Here is a 21,630-nt window from a genome sequence, read left to right as displayed (position 1 = left end):
TGCACTCACTATTCTCTAACACTCATAACCCGATGGGACGGCAATCCGACACGACGAGTTCAGGCGCAGGACCAACGGCTTCACGTGTTTTCCGAGGCACGGGAGTGAACACACTTCCAACTTTCAGACTCCGGGCTGCTACTGAGAATTTTCTGAAAGAAAAACCCAATAACATTTTTATTTGGCCCGACCTGGGAATTGTACCCAGGACCCCCGGGTCTGCGCCCTTACATCAAGCCACTAGACCAACGAGGCAGTTGGTAGAAAAAACTATTGCAATATCCAAATCAAGTCGTATCAATTATAGTAGAAAATAATAGTATAATTTTTATCGAAACCTGGTCCATACAATTGTATCGATGTAACACCTGGTCAGCTGCACAACACTACGCTGAAAACCCACCCTCTATCGATTCGGCCCGGCAAAGCCTAATTTTGTATATTTGCTCAATGCGAGTCAAGCAACGAAGTCTTATATGATAAGCCAGATAATCGTAATTGAATCTTATTATCATATAAATACAATTGATTTTAAATTGTTAAGATATGTTTTTACGTCGTTTTCTTATAAGAAATATTATAACTTTAGTTTTGTGTGTGATACAATAAAGAGCTTTAAATGTATGTGCTATAGTTCGTTTTGCTTTGACGACTGTGTAAAGGCAGTTTAATCTTGTACAAGTCTGAAAAGGTGGTTTCAGTGAGGCGTCATGACTTCGATAAAGTGTGTTTTAGTTTTGTGTAAAATAAAATATGCGTGTTTAATTATTTCGTGACGAACAGACATTTGTTAATCCGTTATATTATATCGATTATTGTTAATATTTAGAAGCATAGACCAGGTAAGCCATTTTGTGATTGATTTTTCTATATTAATATTATTAAAGAATTCTAAGGTAAAACAAATTAGGTAATTAAAGGGCTTAACAGCTTTAAAATTTACATCATGTATTTTAGAGGCGTTTTTCTTGGTGTCTGGTTGTTCTGACTCTGAGGTTAAAAAAGATCTCAATATATATTGGAAGAATGCTAAACGCTGATAGACTTTTTATTTCGATACTTTGATCCAGGATGTAAGGTATATTAACTTGCAAATTATCTTGAAATGCGATGAGTACTGTTCTTGGGATCTGGAGCCAATGTGGTATGGACCCTCGTATAATAGTCCGTGGGCATAATAGTTTGTGGGCGAGCTGGTGGGCGGTGATACCAAAACTTTTCGTCTGAAGTTTGTTATCATTTGTAATTTTTTTGCAGCTTCTAAAATGAAAACTCTCATAATTCTACTAATCTTCGACATTGCCAACGGCGTCCCTCAGAAGCCCAACTTGGACGCCATTCTGAACCGTCGAACCGATGTCTACATCGCCGGCTTTTTCCCCTTCGGCAAGGGAGTGGAGAATTCGAACACTGGTATCTTTAGATAATGCTTTTAACAGTGATAGGTATCTTTAATTCGTAGTAGTCTCATGATTATGGGCATACTTGTATTATTTATTTATTTTATTTGGTTCTTCAACAATGTGTACCTACACTGTTCAAAATAATAAAATATAACAAAAGTAAATTCTATTCTAAGTGTCACAATTACTTAAAGAAGAGCACAGCATGCACAAAAAGATAACAAATCAACCTGCTAATCTAATATATAGCTTCTTTGTATTTATATAAAAAAGGGATAAAAATGAAAAAGAATATATCAACTTGACATCATTTTTGCTGTAGTTTTTTTACATTTATCATGGTAGGGTAAGGTTTGTAAGGAGTAGTGACAGTTTTTTTTATATATTATTTGTAAAATAGGTAGGCAGCCAGGCAAATGGACCATTCATTTTAAAGGGAGTGTAACCGTAGATTTTATACTGAAAATTGTGCGTCTAAACACAAGTAAACACTCTATTCTTTCTCTCTCCTAATCTAATGGACGATCACTTAAATCTCACGCGTCAAGACTTAAGTCTCTTGGCTGTACTTTTCGAGGCACGGGAGTACAAATATTGTCAAGTTTCAGACTATTCCGATAACTTTTTATTGACCTGTCCTAACGCTTGCCACTACTTTAATTTTGAACTAAAACATTTGTTGTCTATATTTTGTTATAGTTCATATATATTGTGCTATGTATGAAATATACCGACAAAGATAAAAAATATAACAAAATAAATAAGGCTACGATTGTCGATTATTTGCGAAGCGTACTCATTATCGTGTTTTAGATAGAATATATGTTTGAAATTAATAATAGTTTTATTATTATAATTAGATATTTGAAGTTTTTGATATTTTATTTAACGCTGTTTGAAAACCGTAATCAGCTAATATCTTGGTAGTTAAGTCTTAAGAGCTAAGTACCAAAGCTATGCTAAAACCGCTGTAGGTCGAGGCGTGATGCCGAGCGTGAAGCTGGCGTTAGATCACGTCAACGAGCATGACTCTGTGCTTCGTAACTACCGACTGCATATGTGGTGGAATGACACTGAGGTGAGTGAGTCCTTTTATTCCTCAACCATAGCTGGATTCATTGTAACCGTTATATCTGTTCCTGGATGATAAAAGTATAATTTACCAATTATGATGTAAATCTATGTACTTTTCGAAAGTAACAAATGTTGGACAAATGGACAAGTTCTTGAGAAAAATGCTTGGAGGTTTTGTTGACTGGATACCCATGTGGCACAATTTCAACCAACACATGCAGTTTTCCACATCATAAGGAAAACTGCATGTGTTCACCGCCGAGCACGAGATATTTTATAAATTTGACCGAGTATGACTGACTATTGGATCACCAATATTTCTTATAAGAATATTCTTTTAAATTTTTTTTTGGCATTTATGCGCTTTTAAAGTAATTAATGTTTAACCTTTAATTTACAAACAGTGCAACGCAGCAGTGGGAGTGAAATCATTTTTTGATATGATGCACAGTGGTCCGCACAAGTTGATGTTGTTTGGAGCGGCATGCACTCATGTCACTGACCCTATCGCTAAGGCCTCCAAACACTGGCACCTTACGCAGGTAAACACAGCAAAAGTTTAAAAACATCTTTAATAAAGGATTATTTTTTTATTCATTCCAACAAAACTATTAACATTTATTTTCATTCTTAATACCCATAAGCCTCGTTGATTTAGTTGGTTGTACTCGTTAAGCTTTACAGATGCACTGAACTGCGGGATTCAATTACGCTAGTCTTACCGGTGCAACTATGCCGAAAAAATAATAAAAGAAATAAAAAAAATACTATATGAATATTTTAGCTTAAAGCGCAAACCTTGGACCATTTTTATCAAAATTCTCAAAGTAGGTATTTACGGTGGTTTTTCTACCTTCACAGTTATCGTATGCAGATACACACCCGATGTTCACAAAAGAGGCGTTTCCCAACTTCTTCCGAATCGTACCTTCAGAAAATGCATTTAACATGCCTCGTATAAGGTTATTGGAACATTTTAACTGGACCAGAGTTGGTACTATCTATCAGAACGAACCAAGATATGCGCTGGTGAGTAATATCTTTCACTAAAAGAGAAATGATACGGTTACAGTTGTATTTAATTGCCAAAAGATTAAAATGTTATAGTGCTACAATTAAGCATGTAAATTTGTGTCCATGCATCATAAGATCCCATTCCTTAATTGTAAATTGTGTGGTTAATAATATTACATTAATTTTAAGCCTCTATATATTTTTTGGGATTGATTGTACCTACCTATTGTGTTGGATTTTAGTGACCTTTGATTTTTTTTAAGATACTGATTTCATAAATCGTATATTGCCTCATCATCATCATCATATCAGCCGAAAGACGTCCACTGCTGGACAAAGGCCTCCCCCAAGAATTTCCACGTTGGCCGATCTTGCGCTGCCCGCATCCAACGGCTTCCCGCGACTCGTTCTAAGTCGTCGGTCCACCTTGTAGTGGGCCTGCCCACGCTGCGTCTTCCGGTTCGTGGTCGCCACTCGAGAACCTTTCTGTCCCAGCGGCCGTCGGTTCTGCGAGCAATGTGCCCCGCCCACTGCCACTTCAATTTAGCAATTCTTCGGGCTATGTCGGTTACTTTGGTTCGCCTGCGGATTTCATCATTTCTGATTCGATCTCGCAGAGAAACTCCGAGCATAGCCCTCTCCATTGCCCTTTGAGTGACCTTGAGCCTTTTTATGAGGCCCATTGTGAGCGACCACGTCTCTGATCCATAAGTCATCACTGGCAACACACACTGGTCGAAGACTTTCGACTTGAGACACTGCGGTATTTGGGATGAGAAGATATCGTGTAGCTTCCCGAACGCTGCCCAGCCGAGTTGAATTCGACGATTGACCTCTTTCTCGAAGTTGTATGTTGCCTGCCTGATTATAATATGAGGCTTCTAAATGTAACAATTGTAACCTAACGTCTTCCCTCCCTCGTGTATGTAACTTCTGTTTTGTTATATTATAGGATAGATAAATACAAAATAATTTTGTTTTATATGTTTTCATAAGTATTCGAACAATATACTTATTATAATTTTAGGCACATAACAGGCTTTTAGCTGATCTGGACTCAGCAAACTTCTTAGTGGATGAATCTCAGAGTTTTGCAACAGAAGTGAAGACAGCTCTTTCGAAATTAAAAGAGAAAGATATCAGGATTATACTTGGAAACTTTAACGAAACGTGGGCTTTGAAAATATTTTGCGAAGCTTATAAGTAAGTATATAATTATATCGAAAGAGGTTTTAATTATCTTTTTTTTATAGAATAGAAAGGCGGACGAGCATATGGGCCACCGTAAGTCACCGCCACCACCGATGGCAGGTCACCAACGCCCATAGACATTGGCATTGTAAGAAATGTTAACCATTGCTTACATTACCAATGCGCCACCAACCTTGAGAACTAAGATGTTATGTCCCTTGTGCCTGTAATTACACTGGCTCACTCACCCTTAAAACCGGAACACAACAATAACAAGTACTGCTGTTTTGCGGTAGAGTATCTGATGAGTGGGTGGTACCTACCCAGACGAGCTTGCACAAAACTCTACCACTAGTATCTAGTTGTGCCTCGCAGTTTCACACACAATTTTCATGTTTGACATGATAGATATACTTTTTACCAACACCTTATTTCATGGTAATCAATATCTGTGCTGTTGGTCTGTAGTCATTGGCAGTTACGGTAGCTGACAGATCATGACGTCTTGGGTTCAAGCACCAGGTCGGAACAATTAGTCAGTAGTCTTTAGTAGCAGCTTAGAGTCTAAAAGTTGACAGTATAACCTGGTCACTGGAAATTGCTCTGACAAAACATTATGACATAAGTGACTGTTCTCTGTAGGCTAGAGATGTACGGGCGCGCCTACACGTGGCTGCTCTTGGGCACGTATAGCAGCAAGTGGTGGACACGCCGGGCGCCCTGTTCGCGTCGTGAGCTGGGCGCTGCGCTCGACACCGCCATCCTCACCGACTTGCTGCCACTCTCCACCACCGGCGAGACCACTGTGTCCGGCATTGTAAGTTACACATTGTTGCACCTTGCAGTAAACTACGAGTCGGTAGTTAGTTATATTTCACCGACTAACAAAAGTTCGTATACTTTCATTTTAAGTTATTATTATTGTTTACAGACGGCTAAAGATTACCAAGTGGAATATGACCGAAGAAGAGGAATAGAATATTCCAGATTTCATGGTTACACATACGATGGTCAGTTTGCTATTCTTTATTTGTTACTATGTTTCTTTAAAACGATGAAAAACGACTATATCAAAAAATATTCTCAAGTAGGCTGCTGCAAGCCTTTTTAGCATTTCCGAATGCAAACTCTACTAAAAAGAAACCACAAAACTAATATAATAACAAGATAGTCGATAAGCCCGTGTTATTATAGACACAAGAGACATAAATTCTTAGTTCGCAAGCTTGGTGGCGCATTGGCGATGTTAGGTGAGGTTAATATTTCTTACGTCATCAATGCGCGGTGGTGACTACTTACTATCAGAATGCCCTCATGCCGTTCACCTTACTATATTATAAAAAAAACTCACTTGTGAAATTATGAAAACTGATAGACTATTTTTATTTTTATTCTTTAAATAAAATAATTTTTCAGTCCAATGTTGCATATCACTTTCCGAGTTTATTCTTACAGAATAGCTCTACTGATGCTTACTGTGGTTTTTATTATAGGTATATGGGCAATGGCGTTAGCAATTCAAACAGTAGCCCATCGAGTCAAGCTGAAATATAAAGAGAAAACTGTACAGGATTTCAGATACAGAGACAAGGAATGGGAACAGTTGTTCCTGGACGCATTGAGCAATGTCACATTTGAAGGAGTTACTGTAAGTTTAGCAAATCTCTTTGGTTTGGTAACTTATTCCACGCTGCTTCAATGCAGCTGGAGTTTCATCTGACGCGTGCAGATTTCCACACGATGTTTTTTTTCACCAACAAGCGTTCATTCGTGTACACGCAATCGTCGGTTTCTACCACATCTCGACTTCTCTCTTACTATACTAAAATATAATTAAAATAAACAGCAGTACACATTTTCTTCTCTGAAAAATGATAGTGGTAGAATACGTGGTGCCCATTGTTGATTGCTATACTATACTAAACATCATGAGTCCCTCCCTACCATAATGGGATGCCAATTAATCGCTAAAACAGTACTAATAATGAGATAATAAATGTATTAAAATGTTAAATAAAATAATTACATGCTTTAGTAGATATATTATGTTTACCAATAGATTCCATTTCATTGAATCGATACTCTTGATTTCAGGGACCAGTTCGTTTCTATGACAACGAGCGAAAAGCATCGATACTGCTCAAGCAGTTCCAGGGTGAGATAGGTGAGGTCAAAGTTGGAGAGTATTGTGCCGAACGCGACCGTCTCGATCTTGGCAGTGGAGAACCTTTCAGGTGGATTGGGAAGTAAGTGTGTATAGTTAAATATATTATATGAGTAATGAGTTATATATATATTTGTATTCTACAATGTTAAGGAGATTTATTTACATTATGCCTTATAGATTAGATTATACAAATTAAAAATTAAAAATAGTTACGGTACAAGAATGATATGTATTGATGTAATCTATTAAAAAACGTGAAGTTGTAAGCAGGTAATTGAAAGTTAATGGACTTATGAAAATATCAATGCCTAAGCTTCAAATGGCTTATAAAAGCAAACAAGATTATTATCGAACAAAAAGCATGTTTCAAATATAAAACACGAGCATATAAGCCTTATATACTTGTTGTAATGGTAAAATGTTATGTCAAAAGGAACCCTCCGAAGGACCGCACGCTACGGCTGGTGGAGCACACACAGGTCAACATCACGCTGTACTCGGTGCTGGTGTCGTGCTCCGTGCTCGGAATCCTGCTCGCCACCGCCTTCCTCGCCATGAATATTCATTATCGGAACCAGAGGTCTGCACTGTTAAACCAACTTAGACGAGATATGACTCCGGCAACTCCAGCTTTAAAATGATAGTATTAAATTAAATATGTTATATATTGGAATTATGGCTTATATATATTTTCTACAGCATGTTAGTGGCCGAGATAGAGCCGAGATGGCCCAGTGTAATCGTGGGCTCAAACCGGAATAATTTTCATTCAAGGAGGAATTTTCATGTGCTTAATTTGTATTTATAATTCATCTCGTGCTTGACGGTGAAGGAAAACATCGTGAGGAAACCTGCATGGGTCAAATTTCACTGAAATTCTGCCACATGTGTATTCCACCAACCCACATTGGAGCAGCGTGGTGGAATAAGCTCCAAACCTTCTCCTCAAAAAAGGAGAGGAGGCTAAGGCCCAGCAGTGGGACATTCATAGGCTGTTACTGTATGTTAGTGTAATAGTATTTGCGTCTTATAAATTTACAAAAAATAATTGTCCAATTTAATCCAAACGAAAATCTTATAAAATAGTTACTTCAATATTAGGTATATAAAAATGTCATCTCCGCACCTCAACAATCTGATCATCGTGGGATGCATGCTGACCTACCTCAGCGTGATCTTCCTTGGGCTCGACTCCAGCCTCAGCAGCATCGGTATGTCCGCCTGCTGTTTCCACTTCGAGCCTTTATCAATGTTAATTCTATTGTCATTCATAATTATCTTTGTGTTCTTTCAATCTTTTATCGGATCGAAGGTAACTTTAAAAATAATTAATTGGTCTAAAATTTTTATCCAATCAAATTATTTCAACTATTCATTAAATAGTAAACGAGCCAATTTTTCAAATAAATAGTAAAGTAAATAGCACTTTCGATTCGCATGTCGCTGGCACTCCGTCACGTTCACGATCTCATTCAGTTCATTAATTCTTAGGTCTTTCTCAGGAAGTACCACGTGGAGGTAATAGCTTGCTACAAACCCAGCTTGAGCTTCGACCCCGGGCAGAATGGAACCCGCTAACCAAATTTTGGGAACTAACCCCCTATTTCTTTTAGACTGATTCTGAGAAAGACCTAGGCGATTTTCTAGGTCGTCGGAGTCGACAGCATGTTTCCAAGTTTTGGTTTATTTTCCTTCTATCCATCGCTTTTGGTGGTATGTGATAATTTTGTGTTTTTCATAGCTTTGCCATCCAGTATTTGTAAGTACTTTGACGTTATTGCTGATTTCGTTATTTTGTTTTAAATTTGTGTCATACTCAATCATCACTTAAATCACAGCGATATTGCTTCTTGCTATTACTGTATTCAAATAAAATATATAACGCATGTTAAATTTAAATAAAGTTTATATTATATTCTAATTTTATAAAATAACGTCTGATCAAACTATTCAATGATATATAAATTTATCATGGCTTTACTTTTTTCGATTTTTTTAAATTAAAAATATATGTCAACGCAAGTTATTGTTATATGTTTCCAGCCGCGTTCCCATACATCTGCACGGCGCGAGCTTGGCTGTTGATGGCCGGCTTTAGTCTGGCTTTTGGTGCTATGTTCTCTAAAACCTGGCGCGTTCACTCCATCTTCACCGATGTTAAGCTCAATAAGAAGGTTATAAGAATTACATTTATTCGTAAATTATTATTTCATAATTGCTTGCATCATTATATTAACCATCGAAGTAGTTCCATTACAAGGCTTGTATCTTCTTGATCACTGTTTACTGATTTATTTCCTACATTTTTAAATTTACAATGCAATCATTGCACTTTTTCATATTATTGATCATAAATGTTTTGTAAATATAATTGAACTCATTAATATATTCGTAGGTGATAAAAGACTACCAGTTATTCATGGTGGTAGGTGTGCTGTTGTGTATTGACCTGGCCATCATGACAACTTGGCAGATATCAGACCCATTCTACAGAGCCACTAAGCAGATGGAGGCATATGTAAGTAATAAGTACAAATCTCGATGATTATATTTGGAATTATATAAGTAAATAATTTTGACTGTGAAATTTCAAGGTCCAATTTAAGTGCGACATGTCAGTATGTCACGTTAAAAAATGTTAAAAGCTAAAAGGAAAACAGGTAACTTATAAAGTCAACATAACTCGTATTCTTGTTATTCTGTGATTTTTCCATTTTCGATTTATCGATTGTTTTAATTGTTGAAGACATCTTATACAATCTCAAATATTCTCAGACACAGAAAGCGACAATAGAATTCTTATCCATAGAAAACGCTTTAAAGATTTATTACTAATATAAAAGTATAAGGCAGCTTTTTGTAAAATTAAAGAACGAACATTTGTAATATTTTAGATTTCATTATTGACTTTTCAGCCGCATCCAACAAGCGAAGATATAGTTATTGTGCAAGAGAATGAATACTGTCAATCGGAACGGATGCCCATATTTATTGGAGCTATATACGCCTACAAGGGACTTTTGCTGGTGAGTGATAACTATTAAAAACTTATATTAAAACCTGTAATCTTTCTGACCAATAGTGTTTTTCTGTACGAACTCACTTTGCATCTCAATCGTGAAGTATTAAAAGTAAGCTATTTTGATGTGTGTATCTTCTAATTCCTGTGTATATCTTTGAAAGCTTACCTACATATATAGCTTATTATTGGGAGTCGCGTAACGTCCAGCGTTAAAAAAAATGGTAGCTTATTATAATTATATACAATGTCGTATATCACTTTTCACGTCTCATTATTATATACGTAGTTTGCGGTGAGTTTTGAATTTGGTGTTATAAAATATAAAGACATTTTACACCATTTCTAGCTCGTTAAGGGTCGTTTAAGAAGAAACAGCTTTTTGCCATGTAGATTATAAGTATAAGGTTAAACTAAGTTTTTAAAGTTTCTTTATGCTATTATCCTTAATAGTTTATTTCAAATTAATCATTATCTAATAATCAAAAAAATTTTTTGGAGTATATTTAATACGTACCAATATATTGAAGATTTAATGAACTTACAATAATTCTTCTACGATTACAAGTTATGGTATTTTGAAGGTATTCGGCGCGTTCTTGGCGTGGGAAACGCGACACGTATCCATACCAGCTCTGAATGATTCGAAGCACATTGGTCTGTCCGTGTACAACGTGCTCATCATGTGCATCATGGGTGCTCCGATAGCGTTGGTGAGTTACTTTCTATACCTTTAACCTTTTGTTATATGTGTCAAGTTTTGCAACTAGGCTTCTAAACTTTTGTAATGGTAACAATAAATCCAAGTATACTAAGTTATATTTGTTTTAATATATGGATAAATATAAGTTTGCTTTCAAAATTAAAAAATAATAGTAATAATAAAGTAAGTAACAGCCTGTGAATGTCCCACTGCTGGACTAAGGCCTTCTCCCCTTTTTGATAAGGTTTGGAGCTATTCCAACAAGCTACTCCAATGCCGGTTGGTGGTATACACATGTAGCAGAATTTCAGTTAACAAAATTAACAAATTAACAAGTTAGTAAAATTAACAAATTAGGCACATGCAGGTTTCCTTACGATGTTTTCTTTCACCTCAAGCACGAGATGAATTATAAACACAAATTAAGCACATGGATTCAGTGATTCAGTGGTGCTTGCCCGGGCTTGAACCTACGATCATCGGTTAAGATTCACGCGTTCTAACACTGGGCTATTTCGGCTATTTTTAATAAAGGTTCAAGGGAATCAAATATAAAGGTTAAATATGTATTGAGAAAACGAATATAAATAGTTTTAATAGCTTGATGAAGTTTTGTCAAATACGACGCGGGTACGAGTGGTAACTTTATATAATAGAATATATATGGCAACGTTACATAATACAAATATTTCAAGACAAGCTGAGGAACTATCCTTCTAACAAATTGACACTTAATCGCAATCGAATCGAAACTTAATCGTTGACGTTTAACCGTTTTCCTATTCTACTAACACAACGAGACAGTTGCGATTCGGAAGAAGTTGGATTAAAAAATAATCAGAAACGTATCGTATACGTTATTAATTTGTAAAATTGGCCTCCAGTTACTTATTTATTTATTTATTAAGGATCTCCAGCAAAGGATACATACTTACGAGTACATAACATCGAGGAATAATATTTTAAAATATGTGTGCTCCTTCAATTAAAGGAGACCACAGCAAGCACATAAATATGGACTAAACATAAATTAAAAACAAATTATAAAATAAATGTTAAATAGTGCTACTCAATAGAAAACATAGGGACTATAAAAAAGGTAAACAATGGTTTGGTTAAACGATTCGGCTGAGGTTTATTTTATAAAGAAAAGAACCGGGAACGTATAACGTTTATACATTAGTAGAATTGGCCTCCTGATCAATCTGATATCAAGCAGAGCTGATCATAAATAACAATTGTATAAAGATTTCTCACTGTTCTTTTCAGGTGTTAGCCGACCATAAAGACGCGTTGTTTGTACTGATTGCAATCTTCATCATCTTCTGCACCACAGCCACTCTGTGCTTAGTTTTTGTGCCCAAGGTATGTAGCTCATATATGTACCGGATATAATTATGCTATAAATCAAGTTCTCATTTGTTTTCGCTTAAACTTTAATAGTTGTTTTTGATTAAGAAATGAGGTTTTAAATTGATTATCTCAATAATGATGATTATTAATAAAATAATTATATATATTTTTAACATGAACGTAGGCCAAGTGTTGTCGTGGTGGTGTCGGACTGCGTAAATAAAAGACCTCATATAAAACACTATTTTGTTGAAAAATCTAATCATTATATAAGGTGTAGATTGGTACGCATTTAGTGTATCAGCTTAATACGCCAAGAGGTAACGATGAGCCTGTAAGATCGATCGGTGCAGCTGGTGGAGTTGCGGCGCAACGGGTCGGGCGGGTCTGGCGGCGCGCGCATCCGCGCCACGCTGCGGCCCGCCGCGCCGCACGAGTGCCGCGAGCCCGGCCCCGAGCTGGAGCGCCGCCTCAAGGAGCTGCGCCAGTACAACAACCGCTACCGCCGGACGCTGCAGGCCAAGGAGAATGAGCTGCAGGTGATGCTGAACTGTCTCGCTCGTATTATACAAACTATTTGATGATTTTTTCTTTATGCACTGTTCTGTACTATTTATAAACGGAAACTTTGTTTTCCATGACTCGATTTAGATATTAAATTGGATTATCGTGTTTTTATAGATGCTGCTCAGCAAGCTAGGTAGCGACGCCAGTTCTGAATCTTCGGTCCGGGACTCGAAATCCCCAGGCACATTGAGAACTAGATTACCAGTGCCAAGAGAAAACCTCAGTCACCCAGGTACGTAAGCAAGAATTTTGGCAAGGGGCGTGACTAACATACGACTAATGGAATGGTACCACATATGAATGCAATGGTATGGTTGCAGAAACCAGTGACATAACGTCAGTTTGCAGTCTCAGCGCATCAGCTGGTGCAGAAACTGAATACATCAGTATGCAGACTCAACCATCCAATGACAAGCGAGTATTTTATAGTTTTTTATTTAGAGCTATCTTCCGCACCTTAAGCCGCGTTTTTGTATTATGTTTTACAAAAATCAATAATAAAATTACCTATTCATATACCTTAAATATCAACACCAACAAACATCTAACACCAACCCATAAAATTTACGATGACACTAAATTATTTAATATTACACAAATTTACAAATACAATACAGCTATGTTGATAAGAAAAATTTTAAACAATAACATTCACACAAAAATTAAATTAACAAAAAGCATACAGATACAAACACGAAGCTCACGACGGGCACATAACAGTCAAGTGTATAAACCTAAAACTAATTACGGAAAAAAATGTATTTTGTACCAAGGAGCACGAATTTATAATTCATTGCCAAATTATATAAAAAACGCAAAAACAATATATATTTATAAAAAATTACTTAAAGATCACATTTTCAAAGGTAATGCTAGTAAATAATCAAATTTCAAAAATAATGTTTTTAAAAAAAAAAATCTAACAACATGTAAACCGGCCTTTATGCTATTCTCAATAACAAGACAATTATTGAAATGTACCTACATATTCACAAATGCTTTTGTTAATCAAGTTTTTTGTAATACCGTCTATTTATTTGCGCACTCTGTATATTAATTGTAACTAATTTGTTAAGTTTATTTATTTCTCCTCGAAGTGATTGTAATCTTGAGAAATAAAGTGATTTTAAACCGTAAATAGCGACAAGCAGATAGTTATGTATATTTAAAGTACATATATATTTTTTGACAGATTCAACCGATTTTGAGTATCTTTGAATACGTATACCATATAGTCATTAAATTATTTACCGATTTATGTATTTTTTATCTCCGATGTGATTACCTGATATTTTAGTTTGACGACTTGAAAATACTAAATACTGGTGGTAGGGCTTTGTGCAAGCTCGTCTGGGTAGGTACCACCCACTCATCAGATATTCTACCGCAAAACAGCAATACTTGATATTGTTGTGTTCCGGTTTGAAGGGTGAGTGAGCCAGTGTAATTACAGGCACAAGGGACATAAAATCTTAGTTCCCAAGGTTGGTGGCGCATTGGCTATAAGCGATGGTTGACATTTCTTATAATGCCAATGTCTAAGAGCGTTGGTGACCACTTACCATCAGGTGGCCCATATGCTCGTCCGCCTTCCTATTCTATAAAAAAAAAAAAAATCTCTTAACTTGAAATTAGCTTTTAATTTGAAATTACACGAGATTTTTTGTAACTAATACATAAACACGTGTGTGTACACAAGCGGAATCAATGACCTACCACATTCTGCAGCACTACAATTGCTAAATGTACTCTATATAATTTTTAGACCAAAACCTTCAGCGCCAGTGGAACCCGTAAAAGAAGTGATCAAAGAGCCGAGAAAGGAACAAACGAAGAATGTTTCTTTCAAGAATCACTTGGATTACACGAGTCCACCATCATCGAAAGCTGTGCCTGAAAAAGACCAACTCGCTAAGTTACCATATGGATGGTCTACTGAGGTGATTTTGCTAAATTCTTATCACGTGTCGTTTATAACTTTACGAAGTAGAATGGTATAAGGAATATTTTTTATTTCTTATAGTGTCAATATCTGGGGGTTGTGAACCACTTTGCCATCACGTGGTACTCATTTGTCCGTTTTCCTATTTTGATAAAAAACACGTCAAATTAAATCAAGCTCTAATGAAATATGGACTCAACGGGTTTTTATATAATATTTAGTTATTAGTGAAAAATATAATGTATATTATAAACTAAATATTTTTTATTACGCTTTAGGAACCAGAGGCTGCGAAGCCTAAAATATCGGAACCCGCCAAAGCAGAAGCCAAAACGATTCCAGCATTAAAACCTAGTGATACGCCAACTGTTAAATCGGTACCAGCCAAAGTCCAAGAGCCGATGTATACGAAGGCGGCCCCGCCTAAGGCTAATAAGGTCAGATAATAGGCCTAATGATAGGCATTATTATAAAATAATGCCTATCATTAGGCCCGAGTTATATAGAAGTCCGCATCAAATATTAAACTAAAACTAGTAAATAAATATATCTAGACACCGGAAATGCAGAAGAAAGCCACGAAGTCCCAAGAGAGCAAGCGCGAGGTGAAGAGCGCGCCGCGCACGCACCGCCGCATGTCGAGCGCCAGCGCGGGCGCGTTGCTCGCCGACCTGCTGCATGCGCCCGCCGGGGAAGCGCCCGATAAGAAACCCGGTCAGTGCTCTGGTTTGTTAATGTGGATGGTGATTTATACTTATATTCGCCAGCATGCAATACATATTATACCTTAGTGGACGGCAGTCGCCGGTCGATCTAGAAAATTCAAGGTTCATTCTACAAACCCCCGGTTCGCCGACTGATGCAACGGCCAGAAACTGTCCCTGTCTCGTAATATTTTTCGAAAATATATATATATAATTTGATTTGTATCATGTAATTTTTATTATAATATCGTCTAATTATTGTAGGTATTATTAACATTAAGTATTTTCTTAATTATATACGAATCTAAATTAAGAATTATAGTAGCTATTCGATGCTCTGAAGAAAAAATGCCTCAATGGCAAAACAAGGCGCGGTTTTAACCCTTTTGGGATTATAATTTTGTATTACCATTGGCGCAATTGATTAAGAAAAAAAGTGTACAAGTTTTTTAATTTCTATAAAATAAAAGTACTTTTCATTCTCAATGCTTGCTTTTCATGTTGAAGAACGAGACCCGCCTGCTTATAAGCCGAAACAAGAAATTGAAGACATTCTGGACATCGACCATGACTATTCTTCTACAGAGAGAAAAAAGATATGTAAGTTCTAAGTATACTAATCTATACATTCACATTGATTTGATTTAAATGATAGTCTTTTTCTGCTTAATCATTCATTGAAACATAATTGATTCCGTCAATTAATACTTAATATATCAGTTGGTATATAGGTATGTTGGTACTTAGGATTAACCAATTCCATTGATTAGAAAGAATCGTGTATCTTACGTATACGGTTTTTGACCATCAATGTTATTATTGAATGATATTTATTTGTCATTTTCAGGTCAACGTAAAGATTCGGAGAAACGTAAGAAAGAAAATTTCATCGTTGTTCAAAGTGATTTGTGGGATACGAATACGTTCCAATACACGTGCCAGAAATCACCACCAAGTGAGTGGGAAAATAGAAGTATTGAATTTATGATTATAAACAGCCCCGGCATTCATGCCTAACCCTACAAGACACCGGCCTAGGAGCCCCGCCACAAAAATATAATTTTACTGTAATCGTTTTCGAATGAAGAGCCTCAAGTGTCTAAAGCCCCTCGGTGGCTTTGGATCTCTAAGTTCGGCTCGATGCAAATTTTGTTCATTATTGCTGAGAAATATGATTTATTTTTTATGTCCAAGTAATTTAAGGTCGACCTCTTTTTAACTTTACCTGATTGTGTTTAATTTGATGAGCCGGTTGGCGTGGTTGGTAGATACTTGCTTTTCACGCCGAAGGTGGTGGGTTCGATTCCCACCCAGGACAGACATTTGTGTGCATGAACATGTCTGTTTGTCCTGACTCTGGGTGTAATTATCTATATAAGTACGTATTTACAAAATAAAAGTAGTATATGTAGTATCAGTTGTCTGGTTTCCATAGCACAAGCTTTGTAAAAGCTTAATTTGGGATCAGATGGCCGTGTGTGAAAAATGTCCCAGGATATTATTATTATTATTATTATTATTAACTTTCATCTAATGTTTAGGTCACGCTCATTCTCCAATGCAACGAAGTGTTTCGGAGAAGAGTCGACAGCAAGCGTCACCCCACCATCACAGGTAAATATTATCCAACAAAATAAAGCAGATATTTGTATGTTTTGTAATTTTTCATTTAAACAATTCTTAAATGGTTTACAGGGAAACAGATACCAGAAGCACGGATAGAAGATCATCGAACGCTTCTGTCAATCACGGTAAGTCTGAAATATAACCATAAAAATATTTATATAAATATTTTGACATTAAACGATGTTTTCATTTTCAAAGATAATAATGACAATTTGATTTTTATAATCAATAAATAAATTTAAACCGTAACAGCCTGTGAATGTCCCAATGCTGGGCCAAAGGCCTCCTCTCCTCTTTTCAAGGAGAAGGTTTGGAGCTTATTCCACCACGCTGCTCTAATGCGGGTTTGTGAAATACACATGTGGCAGAAGTTCAGTGAAATTAGACACATGCAGGTTTCCTCACAATGTTTTCCTTCACCGTAAAACACGAGATGAATTAGAATCACAAATTAAGCACATAAAAATTCAGTGGTGCTTGTCCGGGTTGAACCTACGATCATCGGTTAAGAAAGAAGAATCACGCGTTCTAACCACTAGGCCGACGCTTATATTTTAAAGTACAATGATAAATCTGTACTTCGCTAATATATTAATTAGAAGTATACAGTGTACAAAACTCCTTACTTTATTTCAGTTGGCACAACAGTGAGAGTCGCTACGCCAGAAGGATATCGAGAGGCAGAAACTCTACGAATGACTGATCGCTTGTCAAAAGTAAGTACATTAAATAAACTAACTATCATAACTAGTGTGGGGTTGAGAATATAAATAAGTTTCTATATAGTAAGAAAGGCAAAAGATTTGAGTATAATTGGCTTGATACTCATATTTATGGTAATATACCAATTGGAACTTTAGTGTTCACCCATGGCTTCGTCGGAGTTTTACAGTGTTAGGTATAAAAAAGTAACCTATATCTTTTCCAGAGGTTTAATCTTGCTTTATACATAAAATCATAAAAATCGGTTCAATGGTTTAGTCTTAAGATAACGGACAGACATACAGAGTTATTTTCGCAATTTTAATATTAGTATGGATAAACTGTTAACATTGCATAATAATTCCAAGGTGTTCATTCAGTGTTAGAATAACTTATAAGTTAGTTAGTACATGGGCCTATTTGCTAAGCTCTATCCTAGCATTATATGTTTCTATCTTTTTCAATGTTACTTTATTCAAAATTCATGATAGATTATTGTAAGTATAGAATTGATATAAATAATTGTATTTTTAGCGTCGAGGTTCAGAGTTTCCACAGCCTGTAAGCACACCGCCTCATCAAATACAAACGAAGAGAAGGCAGTCGACTGCAGTGGTACGTAACGCAGAAATTAAATTTAATATCAATACACTTTATTGGTCACCACAAACATAATACAGAAAATGCTCAGGAATAAAAAATAAAATAGATTTGTTTTACAACTGGTGGTTCAGGTTCGTATAGATAACCCAATCTGAGAGAGATTTTAAAAACAAAATAAGATTAGGTGGTGATGCCATATGAATACATATGTAAAAAATAATGTATATAAATATTAATATACACTGAAATTAACTAAGGTTATCTTAATTATGACTCAGATTTTAATTGTTATTTATTTCTTACTGCATTTTTTTTATAAAAACAGATGCGGTCATATCAGGAAGAACAGCCAGACAAAGTGGAAAAAACACAACAAAAACACGAAGAATTACTTAAAATACAGCAACAGGAAAAGATAGTTACAGAAACGGAACGGAAAGTCCCAGAAACTAAGGACAGGAAGCCAGATCCGGATATTATAAGAATATCTAAAAGACAAGAATCACCTGTGAAGAGATTGGTACAAGATCCTGATACGATAAGAGTTTCCAAAGGCCAAGAGTCCCCGTCTAAGAGATTGAGGCAGGAAGCAGAGCCATTGAAAAGAGCAAAAGGTGTCGGGGATTCACCGAAACTTACTCAAGCCGCACAAACTCGACCCAACCATCACAAGAGCAGCCCAAACGTTGCATCACGGCATAAAACTGGTAAGTTTTTTTATATTTTAATGATATTGCGTCGTACAAAATACACTGTGACCCTAATAACTATTTTTTTTATAAATTGTACAAATTATATTGTTATTTAAAGTAGCTTATTTAATCTATTTATTTTAAATGTAATTTATCTAAGTTTAATGTATGTTGTTTTCGGCCACGGTGGCCAATCTCAAGAAGATTAGCCAACTGTGCAGGACATATTATTTTTTTTTTTTTTTATATCGCCGGGAGGGCAAATGACTCTACTCCACCTGTTGGTAAGTGGTAGTAGAGTCCAAACGCGACGACGGCCAGTACAGACGGGAAAAACGTTCTGCACTAGCCGCCTTCGCCTTGCCGGCCCGCAAGATGCCTCTTCACGCCTCGTTTGAAGGAACCCGGGTTGTAAGAGGAGGGGAACACGTGAGCTGGTAAGGAATTCCATTTTTTGGAAGTGCGACAAAGAAAGGAGTTGCCAAATTTCTTTGTTCGCGATGGAATTGATGTCACAGTTAGGCGGTGACATCGAGAACCAGCTCGCGTGGACTTAAGAAGGAAGGGGGAAGCAGGAATTATAGTGTACAAGTGTGTGCGCGAGCACAGATGAACTCTCTATTCCCTAACCCTCACAATCCGATAGACCAAAAAAAATATACTTCCAACTTCCACATTCCGGGCTGCTACTGATAATTTTCGACAGAAAAACCCAATAACTTTTTATTTGCCCGACATGGGATTTGAACCCAGAGGCAGTCAATTAAATATATTATATCTTTGAAAACTATTTAAAGTAAAGCATTCTGAGATGTTTTTCAGTAATCGTGCCGAAGTTTTCTATCGATTAAAATCACCCACAATACTTATATTTCCAGAATCGCCAAACAAAAGAGACGAGCGCAAATCAGCAACCTACTCTCGCAGCGACTCCAAACGTCAGGAGTCAGTCGAGAGGAAGATGTACACCGCCAGCTCTGAGTCTGAGTTGTTCGAATGCGCTATCCTACCAATCTTTCATAAGCTACTTACTGAGAGGCACAAGAGCCAACCCCACGGCCTGAATCTCAGTTATGGCGTTAGCTGTCCGAATATATCAATTAAGTGCGACATTGTGGAATATTTATAAATATTCAAGTGCTGTTTCGTATTGTGACCAATAACAGAGTTCCAGTTGTGAAGGAACGTACATCCGACGGGAGGAGTGTGTTTGTGTCTGTGTGTGTGAGGTTGAAAAGTATACCACTACTACAATGCTACTACTAAATACGAAGGAAAAGTGAATTTTACTGAATCGCAATCGTTCAAACCTTATATATATAAATAATGGTTAATATATTATGATATAATTGAAAGGCTTCGTCTACATAGCGCCGCAGTCGCAGCTGAATCGTAGTTTATGTACATGAATAAAAGTATAAGGTCCGCAACGCTACCGAACCGCATTTTTGTGTCCATGGACTACGATGTCCATGGATACGAGTGCTATTTACGACAAATGTTACATAAGTAGCTTTTCATTTTGATCGTACGGCTAGAGCAATCATTAGTTTATATTAAAAAAAAACTTTCATCTTTATATTGTTTTAAAAAGGGACATCAAATTACACAAGATGATTTTAGAAATATTTCATCTTCTACATTCGTTATTTGTTCTCATATTTATTTCTATACTTAGTAAAACGATACGGTTTATTTCTGATTAAGAACATATTGATATTATAAATGAATTATTTGTGAAAAAACAGGCAAAGGTACGATTTTCAGTAATTCTAATTTGCTATTTAATACGAGAAGTTGCGGTTAAATGACCTGCTGGTTGCGGCTGTGACCTGTTTGATATGCTAGCACTGTGTTGCGGTCAGTTGCCGTGCCAGCACTACTGCGGTGCTATGGGTATGAAGCATAATGGTGCATCCACACATGCTTTATTTTCGGCAGCTGCCGGAAGTCAAATGAAGTTGCAACTGCCGCCATTGTGGGCAATGGTTCCCTATATACGATTGTGAATGTTTATGTTTACAGTGTTTATATGATAATATAAAATGTAACATTATATATCTGCTGTTAATCTGGCGACATGTGTGTATGCGCCATAATGGATTGTGTCGGCTAGTGTATTTATTATATAGTAAAAAGACTCGATATTAATTCAGTTTTGAATATAGTTATTATGAAATTTGTTAGTTTGTAAGCTCAGTTATATAATTAAACATTCATCATGGAAATATTTTAAAATTATTAGTATAAGCAACAAATGTTATATAATTTTGAACATTTAAATTTAATTAGAAGTAATTTATTTAAAAAGTATTTCAATATCACCAGATACAATATAAGAAGATGACTCAAATACCTCTTTATATGACAAAAATACACACGCTATTGCACGTTAAATCTCAAATATATTAAACTTCTTTTGAAACTATGTATCATAGTATATTAAATTATGATTGAGTGAGTGATAAAAAAGTTTCGACCAATCCAACGGTCTTTATTTTGCTTAATAAGTGACTGCTGTAGAAATTTTAGATTAAATGTACTATTTTATTTAAATAAACTATTAATAAATGTGTCGTTTATCGAAATCACAACGTGACTAGTAATTTTTAATATCGTTAATAATAGTTGTATGTAAATGTTATTGTGTATATTATAATATTAGCAAGTTCGTTTACGAGTTTTATGAATAACAAATATAAGATGTTTAAGAAAATATTCTAAGCTAGCAATTTTTAATTCAATCTTATTAATTTCAATATTGTTGTTATTAAGGGGCTTTAGGAGCTATAGACCCGGGCGTTCGAGCAACGACTTGAACCACGAATTAATCGGTTAAATGACTTTACTGAATAATATTCGAAGAATTA

At 36.0% G+C, this 21,630-nt stretch overlaps 1 protein-coding gene across 1 annotated transcript; it reads left to right on the top strand.

The window, feature by feature from the left end:
• Positions 1-1,265: 1,265 nt before the first annotated feature.
• LOC126777999 (gamma-aminobutyric acid type B receptor subunit 2) lies at positions 1,266-20,334 on the top strand. Its single transcript, XM_050501373.1, has 31 exons — positions 1,266-1,413; positions 2,378-2,481; positions 2,882-3,019; positions 3,339-3,506; positions 4,519-4,694; positions 5,325-5,499; positions 5,614-5,692; positions 6,176-6,330; positions 6,777-6,928; positions 7,283-7,429; positions 7,951-8,060; positions 8,591-8,608; positions 8,893-9,023; positions 9,245-9,367; positions 9,765-9,875; positions 10,453-10,581; positions 11,841-11,936; positions 12,278-12,463; positions 12,606-12,723; positions 12,812-12,905; positions 14,257-14,431; positions 14,712-14,870; positions 14,988-15,147; positions 15,645-15,737; positions 15,985-16,092; positions 16,679-16,751; positions 16,833-16,888; positions 17,400-17,479; positions 18,000-18,080; positions 18,394-18,775; positions 19,639-20,334. Exons 1-31 carry the CDS (start codon positions 1,266-1,268, stop codon positions 19,887-19,889), a joined length of 4,176 nt encoding a protein of 1,391 aa, XP_050357330.1. The 3' UTR covers positions 19,890-20,334.
• Positions 20,335-21,630: the final 1,296 nt, after the last annotated feature.

The sequence above is a fragment of the Nymphalis io genome, chromosome 24 (genome assembly GCF_905147045.1).
Source record: "Nymphalis io chromosome 24, ilAglIoxx1.1, whole genome shotgun sequence".
Lineage (NCBI taxonomy): Eukaryota > Metazoa > Arthropoda > Insecta > Lepidoptera > Nymphalidae > Nymphalis > Nymphalis io.
This window is presented reverse-complemented; position numbering and strand designations above follow the sequence as displayed.